General features: G+C 41.1%; 1 protein-coding gene across 3 annotated transcripts in view; it reads right to left on the reverse strand.

The window, feature by feature from the left end:
* The window catches only part of PRRC1 (proline rich coiled-coil 1), a 36,706-nt gene that overhangs the window by 20,695 nt on the left and 3,836 nt on the right, over positions 1-12,175 (reverse strand). Inside the window, exons 2-6 of one of the 3 annotated variants that reach the window (XM_019555135.1) lie at positions 10,111-10,263; positions 6,949-7,056; positions 5,754-5,879; positions 3,200-3,607; positions 2,006-2,169 (exon numbers count right to left, since the gene is read on the reverse strand). In XM_019555135.1, coding sequence (XP_019410680.1) covers positions 2,006-2,169; positions 3,200-3,607; positions 5,754-5,859 — 678 coding nt within the window. In that variant the 5' untranslated portion in view covers positions 5,860-5,879; positions 6,949-7,056; positions 10,111-10,263. The remainder of the gene's footprint in view (positions 1-2,005; positions 2,170-3,199; positions 3,608-5,753; positions 5,880-6,948; positions 7,057-10,110; positions 10,264-12,175) is intronic. The other 2 variants (XM_019555134.1, XM_019555133.1) reach the window with 2 other exon arrangements.

Here is a 12,175-nt window from a genome sequence, read left to right on the forward strand (position 1 = left end):
GGCTGCTGAGGGGGTGTCTGGGGGGCTTCGGGGGAGCGGGGGCGCAGCAGGCTTCACCCGTGCGTCTCTCACCACTCCGGAGCCTAACTGAGCTGACCAATGTTCCTACAAACTCTACTGTTGCAAAAGAAACCTACTAGAGAGATGACTGATAACAGTTGGGACCGACAGTCTTAGGGATTTTCTGTGTGTAAGATGGATAACTATCAAGAACCATCCTGCAAAATGAGTGCCATAAAGCAGTTTTGAGCTTGGAGAGATAAAATGAGGCAAATAGTGCCACTCTGAACCAGAGATGGTACATGTATTGGTTGAGTCTTGTCTGGTCTAGACTATGAGAGACCCCTTCCTTTTTAAATTAATGGAAACTGAACATGGAAGCATGATATCATGAAGCAATGAGGCCACTTTTGGATAAAGTTCTCAAGGAAGACCCCTGGCAAAGGAACTGAGAAGGAGCACAGGTAGCAGATGAACGGAACTGGATGGAAGTCATGGGCTATGATCTCTAATATTCACCAGCCAGATGTCAAAGTAAAATGGGAGTAGCTGCTTCCAAAAGGCAGTGTTGTCTGCACTGGATCTGATCCATTTATTAAGTCTTTTGTGCATTCTACCAAGGGGAAAAAATAAAAGAGACAAATCTCTCTACTGCACTTGTGATGCATTTTGGAATAACATTGCATCTTTCTGGGATGCTATATGGTGTACACTGTAAATTATACAGCTAGTGCTAGGGGGCACAGGTTAGCCCTTAAAGCCTTCAGTGTATACTTAATGGACAGCTATCAGCTCTGAAAGGCACGCCCTCAATTGTGGCCTGGTTGGATTTGGGGATGTCCAATGTCTGAAGTCACAGTACTTTAAGCATGATAACTGATGTTCCTAGATCTATCCATGGGATCCAACACATCCACTGCCACCTGCAGAGCCATCACGGACCTTTAATTACAACTTGACATGTCCCTCTACTGTCATGGGAGAACTTTGCAGCAAAGAATCGTCCACCTCCCATGCAAGAAAGCCATTCTTGGCCAACAAGGCCCAGTTAACTTCATGCAACTACAATCTTTGGGGCCCTTGATTTAAGGCATCCTTTTCAGTTAATCTCAACTGCTCTAATAAGAGTTGGAAGCCCAAGTTCACTGAATGGGTAGTCCCACTGGGCCTGGTACCCATTTTCACCACCTTTTGCTGTAGTGTTACTGTAGATAATATCTACCATACAGATGGGGCTGGATTGACCAGTCCCTCATTAACCAATGGCTGAAAAGATGTGAGGTTTCTCAGAATCTCCAGAGCTGTGCTTTCTGGACCTGTTGGTATAAGTTTCAGTGCCAGATGCAAAGCTAAGTCTTTCCTTGGCTGCATCTTTTCTACCTTAATCTGATCTTTGCTGTTTACTCAAAAGGACACTAGATGATGGCTTGTCCATCAGTATAACTAACTTCCCTGTGGTCAGAAGGGATCTTCGGAGACTGTTTCAAAAACATGGAATTTCAGCCTCACTCTTTGTAACTAGAATATTCTAGCAAAGAAGGGCAAATATACAGAATGCTTCCTCAGACTATATAGCTACCCTAGGCAGAAGAGACTTTGTTAATCTGTCTTCGGAGGACAAATAGAAAACTTACAGGGTAGACATTTGCCACATTGACAAGCCCTATACAAAACTGCTGTATAGGTGTAACTGAATATAATACATTTTGGTCCAGGTAGGTCAAATTAGCCAGATCTAAGAACAAAGCTCACCAAGTTCTGTCTAGCTGCCAGGGGCAGTAAGAGGAAACGAAGTAAGTCACACACGCTCCAACCTTTTATGCCCTTGCATGAAAGAACAAAGAGATAGAAAACACGTGTATAGCCTCAGACACTGCTTCTCAAGAACTCTTGAATACATGAAGTACAGGTACCCCTGCAATGGGATCTATATTGATACATACTCAAGGAACCTGTAAGAGGTGAAATCTTGTCAGAAAGGATAGGAAAAAAATGAAAAAATTGCCTTTATAAAGCCCCACAGTCCTCCAGCAGATGCTCCATCCTGCATGTCAGCCACTCTGGGGTCTTCACGCTCCTCTGGAAAAGTAATTGCAGAGCCACCGCCAGTCCCAGAACCCAGAAGTGGTGTAAAAGTTGCTGGCTGAGTAACAGGACTTGCCAAAACACCTGATAAACAAAAACAAAAAACATACAAACACCACATTGCAAACATTCATAGGAGAAAAATAGGCAGGAACAATACTATTCTGGGACCTTCAAGGAACAGTGCCATATGTTAAAGGCTATTCAATTTACCTGCTTATATCTGACCTGGAAGCTGATTATATAACATTTAAAATGAAAGTAAAGAATAAGAATGCCTTCTTAATCCTGTTGAATAGTAACAACATACAATGAAAAACTATAGTTAAAAAACAAACAAAAAAACCCCAAAAAAACAAACAACCAGACACACTGACTCAATTCACAGAAAAATATAGACACAAACCAGTTATCCATTTACTACTTTTAACAGTTTTTCAGTCACCAGCCTTAGTCCAGAGTCATTTTTATTTTACATCACACAATTGACTAGTATATTCAAATATTTACAGACCTCGTCTTAATAACAGATATATACTACTGGTCATGGCTTTACACAGTTTATACTGGGTCACCTACTTTCCATTTCACTGGGGAGGGGCAGGAAAAAAAAAACACCCAAGAATATCCCTTAAAGAACTTGAGTAATTGCTCAAATGGAAACCTACTTATTTTTAGCTAATCTTCATGCAATTTAATATCTGAAAATAAGAAACTTGAAGCCAGCATCGTGTGACCAGCCAGCTCTCAACCAGACCATCAATAATGATATAGTCTACTGAACTAGAGTTTAATTTATTAAGTCAAAATATGTTTTGCCACACTATCATTATACAATAGTGGAATTTCCACCCTGCTCTAAGCAACATCTATATACATAAGAGTACAGCACAGTTTGGCTTCCTAAAATCAACAACAATCTTAACTGTCAAGATTTTTCTGAGATTTGTTCTTCATAGGGTTTCCTTAAGATGACATCCCTGTCCTAAACCATGACTTCTTTACTCACAAAACTACTTCCATTTCCCTTGAACTTTTCAGTTAATCTTTTCAGTTACAAAGTCACCACTGAGATAAACATACCCCACTAAGGTAGAATGAAATAAAATATTACCTGTGCCTGTAGGTGCAGAAAAGGTTGGCATCAATGGGCTCTGTGGGGCTCTCCCAGCATGACCTCTGGTAATATCATATGTTGAAGTAGCAGAAAATCCTGAAATGGGGGGACCCACAGGAGGTGCAGAAAGGTTGGAGCCTAGAGTACCAGATAGTGGAGGGGGTGCTGAAAAATTAGATACGGAGCTACTAAAAGCTCCAGCACCTGAAGGGGTAATCGGAGGTGGAACAGAAGTTAAAGATGGAGCAAAGGTAGAAACCACTGCAGAAGGCACAAATGGGAAAGGAGCTGAAGACATCATAGGAGGATGTGAAGGCACAGGGGGTGGGCTGAGCGTGGAGAATGCTGCGGGAGGCAAAGATGGGAGAGAGGATATATCTGATGAAGTGAGGGGACTGGATAAAGCTAGGGGAAGGAAAAGGACAGAGGGTTGGGGGGTGGGAGGGGGGGAAAAAGAGAGGCACTTTAAAACTCCTTAAATATATCTCAATAAAATATGTCAAAGTTTACTCTAGTTTACTTCCCCCAAAATAAATGCATTTCTGTGTTCAACACAAAGCTGTATGTAATAACAATTCCAGTCACTTTGTGTGACCGTCTACTGCCAAATGATCTCTCACTTTGTCCCCCACTACTACCTCAATTTGTCATAAGCAAAGGTACAGCAGAAGAAAAATACTTAAAAGATAACTTCTGAAACAGGAGTCAGTTGCTGCTAGTTAAGCAGGTGACACACTTTTGAGTTATCCTTGACTCAGCACTCCAGCATTAAGGGGAACTGCACTGTCAGAAAGAAGTGTGCATTTGCAGTGAAAAAAGTGTGCGTCTGATATGACATTTTGCAAAAAAATCTTCAGTTTTCTCCAGTGCGCAGGCAAAATAAATAATTATATATTTTTCCTTACTTCGATTTCACATGAATTTAGAGAGAGATGATATACAGCACTACAATTCCTGAACTAAACTCTTATGGTGTATAGTAGCATTGCATTTCACCTCAGTAGCTGTTGCATTTCACAAGTATGACCATCCCAGGGGATGTCGAATATAGGTACTGCCGAGCCTATAAGTTTGGACTGCCGCTTCTCCAGCCATGTGCAGGGCCTGCAGGCCCTGTGGGACAGGGTGGCAGGCCCCATGCAGCCTGCTATGCCCTGGGCCGTGGAGGCTTGGCAGCGCAGGCTGCTTTGCTCCGGGCCGTGGGGGCTTGGAAAAACCAGAAGTGCCACGGTGGGCACTTCTGGCTTCACTTTAGCTTACAAGCCGGCATGCCAGTTAATACAGCATGCCAGCTTGTAAGGTGCTGGTTAACGGAGCTTTTACCGTAGTTTCTACTGGAAAACTGATAGTAGAAACAAAGTGACCGTATGTATCCTAGACCTGTTTACCTCTTCACAGATGTGGTAACCAAAGTAAAGTGTAAGAAAGAACATCCTCAAAGTAGCAGCTTTGGAAAACTGTGCTTTAGTAACTAAGGAATCTGGAAGTACCACAGTAACCTCAGATCCTTGGCCAGTCTTGGATTTTGAAATGGGATGCAAGAGTCTGCATCCTGAGTGTACACCTTGAAAGAGAGAGAGACCATACATGGACTCTGACCAGACTCATGAAAGCTCTAATGCACCTGGGCCTAACATGTGAGGCCAGAACACAGCAACTTGGTGACTGTCCAGGAGGAGGAGCTTAGGCAGGACTGCAACATAACTATTTCATGAGCTACAACTCAAATTGCTATTCAGTGTCTCTCAGCCTGACTAAGGGTTTTTAAACCAGAAAGCTTGCTAAATTTTTTTTCCAACTATTTAAGTTGGTCTAATAAAAGATACCAGATTCACCCAAAGAACCTTGTCTACAAAAAGGGGCCCTTTTTAAACTTCCCACACTGATCCATTAAAGTAAAAATCATATTGATTGTACTTATTCCTGTTAGAAATGTAATTTTTATACTTTTTGAAGCCTATAAAGTAATAGAAAAAAGGAAACTAGATTGCAAATAGTGACTGCAAAATCAAATTCTCAGTGGAAATTCACAAATGTAACTGGAAACAGCAAAATCATCTGAGTCAAAAATGGGGGGAAAAACTGGCCTACAGGATAAAATGAATACATTGACGAGAGGTGGGGAGGGTTGAATGTCAAACCAAGTGCTTTACTTTTCCCATGCAACCATGGAAAAACCTGTAGATTATCTATAGTACTATCCAACTTCATTATTACTCCTTGCAATAAGTATGGGGCACTTTTTTTTTTTTTTTTTTTTTTTTTATGGTTAGCTTCTCTCTCCACATCTCTTCACCACATACTGCCCCATATCCCTTAAAAATAATACTACTTCCATATACAACTTCGTGTGAAAAAAACCTCATATCCTTAAAAGAGTTTGCAAGTTAAGGAGCACACTTTAAAAAAAGATCAAATTAAATCCTTCAAATTAGTGAGCAAAAGCATACGGTAATTATATTGATTGCAACATTACTTTCACTTGGACAAATTGCTCTGCTTCAAAAACACATGGACAAACAGAACCCAGTTGCTTAGGAACCACTTATACCTAATGAGACAGGTGTGCTGGTAGCAACTGAGGCAGCAGCAGCCCCTGCTGTGCTTGGTGGGGGAGTGCCGGGTGGAGTCGTCTCTATTCCACTCTCTTCCATCATTTTCCTTCAGCTACACCAAGCTGCAGAGAAAGAAAAATCTATATTAACAAATGGAATATCAAAACATTTCAAAATACAAATATCTGGTCATACTTCTGATCTAGGAACCCAAACTCAGGACCTGCTACTTCCAATTCCAGCTATAAAAATGAGATTTGAACAGCCTTAGTTTACCCAGTCTGCATCAGCTCCACTTACCTTCCTTTTTCGGTAGAATACTACTTCCCTAACTTGTACTATTGAGACAACATTTCGGCACCTTTCTCTAAAATCCTTGTTGCACTAGGTCATTTATGCAACACTGTTCATCCAAGGATACCAAAACATTTTTGAAAAATTAAGGAAATCTTACCAAGTCCATATATGGTAACTTTTTATCATAAGATAAATTAAACTAAAGGACTCAAATTGAGCACTCATTTCCCAAACATTTCTGCATATCACAATGTATTCATTTCAACAGAAGCTGTAGTGCTCAGCAGCTCTGAAAAAAATTTAGCCTTAGGTGACTTGTTTAAGGTCAACTCCCCATCCCTCCCCTCCAAAAACCCACACATACACATTAAGGACATGGTGGGGACAAAACCTTTGTACCCTGACTTCTCTATCTTAGAGGGTCATAGTGGCAGAGACGCTTTGCTATAGCACCACAGATGAGTGTGCAAAACTTGCTCCAGACTTTTGCTGTACATGGGTACCTGATGATTCAGACTAAGGAGTCAAAAAGTGGTCGTATGCAGTACTAGATACATTACTCCTTTATGTGGTTAGCTAGAAAACTAAACTAAGACAGACTATCGTATTGTGCCTTTGTTAGAGAACTTATGTTCTGTAACAATGAACTACATGGATTTTTCAATTTATTTAATTACTTAAATCCAAATCCACAGGTTTTTTTAACTGGTTTCAAACAAGCACACGACCACACACCTAAAATGATTTGCTGCATTAGTTTAAGCAAAAATTAGACCAATTTTGCTGTATTTCCACAAGGGAGTTAACCTTGGTTTAAACAGATGGTTTTCATACTGATTTTGCTAGTCTAATTCAAATTTTCTTACACAGACAAGTCCTCTGAGGCCTAACTACCCTAATAATCTGGTAAGAAAGCAGCAGAGATCAATACTGAAAGAAAACTGCAGGCCTTCTTTCACTGCCAGCATCAGTGTAACAGGAGCTTCTCACCATTCTAACAGCCTTCAGAAAAACAAAATGAGATCCTTGATTAATTAAGAGGACTAGGGAAAGGATGTTCATGCATTTCCGATTTGCATTCTTTAGTCTACAGGTAACCTTAAAAAAAAAAAAAAAAAATGAACAAACCTGTCTTTGCATAAACCATACAACAATAATTAGCTCACTGGAAAAAAATTTCCTAAGGGAATTGTAATGAAATACAAATCCCATATGACCTAATTACTTATATATGGCAAATATGTAGTTTTGATAAGCATTTTCCACAATATCCATTGCATCAGAAGCTATTTAGCTTTGCCAACATATTCGTTTAACAAGGCATGCTGGGAAGGGCTTAGAACTCTTCCTGGAGAAGAATAATACCTACACCTATAAAAAGACCTCCACTTACAAAATAACATGTTCTTTCCATGTTAGCAAAAAGTTGTGTTCCATGTAAAGTGCTTGTCTATATAGTTACTGAATTAATTCTGAAAAGGGTTCACACATTCTCATCATCAAATTGAAGGCAAAAAAGGGAAAAGTATGTGTGTTGTACAATCCAGACATGCATCATGAACTCTAAAGCTTCTGAAAATGAATGACTTTAGGTCAGGGGTGCTCAACCCCCAGCCCACGAGCCAAATTCCAGCCCACCCTGCCATGGATTCTGGCCCACAGAGCTCCCCATGGGTCAAGAAATTTGGCAGCAGAGGAGCAGTGGCAAATACTGCAACCCCTGCCCCACCGCCATATTCCCATGCCCCCATGCCATGCTTTAGCAAGGTGCTTCCTTTTAAAATATCCAGTGCCAACGTGAAATGGTGAGGCAGGTTCCACGTGGAGTCTTTTCAGGATTCCACACAGAATGCTTAATGCACACATTTCCCACGCTGATTAGTGATTCAGACGTTTAATATGGAACAAGCTAATTGAGAACAAAGAATAAGTGGGAAACTCACAACAGAATTCTGTGACCCTGACTCAACTGCTTTGTATGTACAGTACTGTAGCATTTAACTTTCACACTTGAGGTTTTTGCAAGTACAGAACTGTCAGCCATACCTGTTTAAAAAAAAAGAGCTAAAATATAAAATCAAAGCTTTAAAATTATTAACTAAAACTATCCTAGGATTTTAAGTCTGCCCCCAGAGGCGCAGCAATGTTTAGAAGTACTCAAGAACATATTTTTAAGTTTTCAACTTGAAGTGATTTTCTCATGGGCTACATGGTATGAAAGGAAGAAGTCTTCTTAAACTTTCTTAATGCTCATATATTTAGGCAACATTCTATCCCTCTCCAACCCACCCTCATTGCTTGCCTGTATCCATCTCCTCCCTGTTCCAGTTCTCTCCCCTTCTATGCTGCCACAGCCTGCACCCATATGTTATTGTGGCTCCCTTCTGTTTCCTACCCTCCACATTTTTTTTGGCTAGCAAACTATTCCCCATACCCAGTAGCTGTAGTGCTCCCCTGTGTTACTTTGTCATTCTGAATGGGGGAAACTTGAGCTTCAAGGCAAAATGTCATAACTTCATGAGAAACTTAGACACCCACTCAGTACCAGAAGGTGTTCTCTAAAGTCATAATTTAGCAATGCTGCTGGTACAACATGCTACATATGCAACATTCTCCACTCATTTAATCTACTGTTTCTGTTTACATCCTATTTGCATGTGTGTAAACATGCAAGGAGCAAGGCAGTAGAGAAAAAAAATGAAATATATTACTGTAAAGGACAAATGGAGAGGATAGAAGAGTAATTGAGAGCTGAAGCCTTCCTTTTCATAAAACGTCCAGTTTTATAAACAGCATGTACACCCAAACCTACAGCAAACTTTTAAGTCCCTCAAGCCTTGGTAGGTTCCCAAATCCAGTCATTTTTGGTAGTAGTAGGCAACCATTGATCCTTCTGAATCATGGTGTACATGTGGAGGTCACCAGGACTTTTCCAATCCACAAGCCCATGATTAAAAGCAAGTATCTCTTAAAGTTTAAACTCTGCTTCACAGCAAAGGTTTACTTAGACATGCTTATAAGACAGCTATAATGAGGCTCTCCCCCTAAGGAGAAGACATACTGCAGAATATTGTTTACTATAAATAAGTGTCATCTGTCCAAAAAAAATCAACAATGAACTGTGATACTGTATCTGTTTGCTTCCAAGGAACTCAAAAACGTGGATTATCCAGTGGTCAGTGCATTTGAGAAAACTGTACCCTAGATAATGTTTCTGCACACCTATTACTGTTTTACCTCACTTAAATGAATAAAAGGGCCTGGTTCCAGGATTTTGCCATAGCTGCAAAGGAAATGTAACAAAATAAGTTAATAGCAAGGTTGTAGCACTGCTGCATCCCCGAGAGCTCAGTGCTTTACTTTAAACTTGGCACACTCCCACAACAAACCCAGCACGTCTAAAAGTGTGCATTAGTTTGACTGGGGCCGCCCAACGTCTGTATAGATCAGTCACTTTAATGGGGCTTTTTTCCCCTTCATGTCTGTCAGCAGCTGAAGTGCCTTTCCTTAGGTCTGGAGGGGCTGACAGCCTAAACTGAATACCAGGTAAAGACCATGGCTTTTGTTTAACTTCATTTTGTAAATGAAAAGTCACTGTGTTTTTGGCTTGTCTAACACCTCTTTCCAACTGTACAGCTGATCTTACTAAAGCAAATCTCCCTTAACAAAACAAAATCACAAACAAGGCCACACCCCTTTCCAACCAAATGCAAAAAGTAGTAAGTTCAAGAGACAAATTCTGTACAACTAACCCAAAACTTGTACCACTGCTTCCATCTAGTGGTCAACACCTAAGAGTTCACTTCATGAAAATTACCAGTGCTGGTTATAAGACCAGTCTTAATTCTGCATACTCATATTAGAAGAAGGTACATAGAAAATAGGTAGAAGTATTAGGTAGAAGTATCTCTGTAAGAAGTAATGTATTACTAACGCTTTTCTCTCCGGCACTGTGTACTCTTAAGATTCTTCCTAAGAATCTCGCACTAAAAAATTGGGGCCCTAGTACAGTCAGGTTTTTTAAGTACAGTTCAAGTGGTAAAAAACCTGGCTCACAAGAGCAGTGCCACTGGGGTTCAGGGCCTAGAATCTCGCCACCAGTTCAAGCTTTTTCTTTTGTTCCCCCATCACACTCAGGCCTGGATGACAAAAAAGGCATAAGTTGCTGGGCACTCTCAACAACACACACCTGAAGAATGGTAGAAAAATCTGCAACAGAAATATTACTTGGAGAAAAGCAAAGAAGAAAGGATTAAAAAAAAAAAAAAAAAAAAAGCAGCAGCAAGAAATGCAAAAGCCCATAAAAATTTCCAGAAAAAAAAAAAAAATCAAAGAAAGAAAACAGCTGCTGTGATGTCAGCCTGCTAAGCAAAGAAGTAACATCTTATGAAAAAGTCTGGGTACTATTACTTAGTTTTCAAAAACCTCCTGGACAAGCTACACAAATGGGATTGGCTCTAGTCTACAACTGAGGAGAATGAACAGGAGGCACAGATCCTGAAGTTTGCTGCACAGAAAGATCCTCCCAGGTCAATTACTCTACACTGCTCCACATAGGCATAAAGAAACCATTTCCATGGAGTCAGTTGAAAGACTGAGTACTAAACTGTCCAAACCCCTAAAGAGTATTGAAAGAGAAGAAACTGAAACAGTCTTTCCATTACCAGTCCTGTGCTTGCTCTTTGCAGAGCCACAGCTGTTTGGATAGGGTAGGATATAAATCTAATAAGTAATAATCAGCATATTTTACCAGACGCCATGCATTGAATAAGGCCATAAGAGTCCTGCGTAAGTTGCAGTGAAATCCACGCACCAATTGTACTTCAAGTTCCAAACCTTCAATTTTTAGCAGAAGCTTCAGCAAACGCACTTCAGGCTAAATAAACAAAGAGTGAACGCCTCAATTCCAGAAGTCTGTAGCCAGGGGGAGGCAGCAGCCTGACCTGGAAAGCAGGCTTACACTTCCTAAACAAATACCCCAACCACTGAGCAAAGAGATAACAGGGGCAGTAGCATTACCATTCTCTCTCCAAACCTCATCATTTTGGGTCCCCCACTTCAATAAAGACATGGATGGATCGGAAAGAGATTGGCAAAGAGCAACAAAAGTGATTAGAAGCCCGGGAAGCAAGACTTCTGAGGAAAGTCTGAAAGAATCCCACAACTGTTGATGCTGACTTGGTGCTCAAGTCAGCAGGCCCAGATGAGCTGTATCTGAGGGTACTTAAGGAATTGGCCAGTGTCATAGCAGAACCACTGGCACGGCTGTTTGAGCACTCAAAGGGCCAGTGTGGTCCCTATTTTCAAGAAGGGGAGGAAGGAGGATCCGAGAAATTGCAGGCCAGTCAGTCTCACCTCCACCCTTGGGAAGATCTTTGAAAAGATTATGAAGGATCGTATCTGTGGGAGTCCAGCAGGAAAAATAATGCAACAGGGAAACCAGGATGGATTCACAGCAGGTAGATCATGCCTGACCAATCTGGTTTCCTTTTATGACGGACACAAAACGTTTAGACGCAGGAGTAGAGGTGGATGTCATTTTCTTGGATTTTAGCAAAGCTTTCAATACGGTATTTCATCTCATTCTCATAAATAAATTAAGAGGCTGTGATACAGATGTTTACATGGTCCAGTGGGTGGCAAATTGGCTTAGCAGTCGCACCCAGAGAGTGATAGTAGATGGGTCGATATCGACCTGGAAGGATGTGGGTAGAGGGGTCCTCACAGGGTTTGATCCTTGGACTTGTACTCTTCAATATCTTCATCAGTGACTTGGATGTGGGTGTGATGTGTACTCTGTCCAAGTTGGCAGATGATACTAAACTGTGGTGTGAAGTGCATGCTCCGGAGGGTAGGGAATGATTGCAGGCAGACCTGAACAGGTTAGAAAAGTGAGCAGTATACAATAGGATGCAATACAACAAGGAAAAGTGCACAGTGCTGCACCTAGGGCACAAAAATATCCAGCACACCTACTGGCTGGGAAGTGACCCTCTCAGCAGCACAGAAGTGGAAAGGGATCTCGGAGTCATAGTGGACTCCAAGATGAACGTGAGTCGTCAGTGTGACAAAATCATCAGCAAAGCTAACCACACTTTATCATGCATCAGCAGATGTATGA

Source organism: Crocodylus porosus, unplaced genomic scaffold (genome assembly GCF_001723895.1).
Source record: "Crocodylus porosus isolate Cpor-Errol unplaced genomic scaffold, CroPor_comp1, whole genome shotgun sequence".
Taxonomy (NCBI): Eukaryota; Metazoa; Chordata; order Crocodylia; family Crocodylidae; genus Crocodylus; species Crocodylus porosus.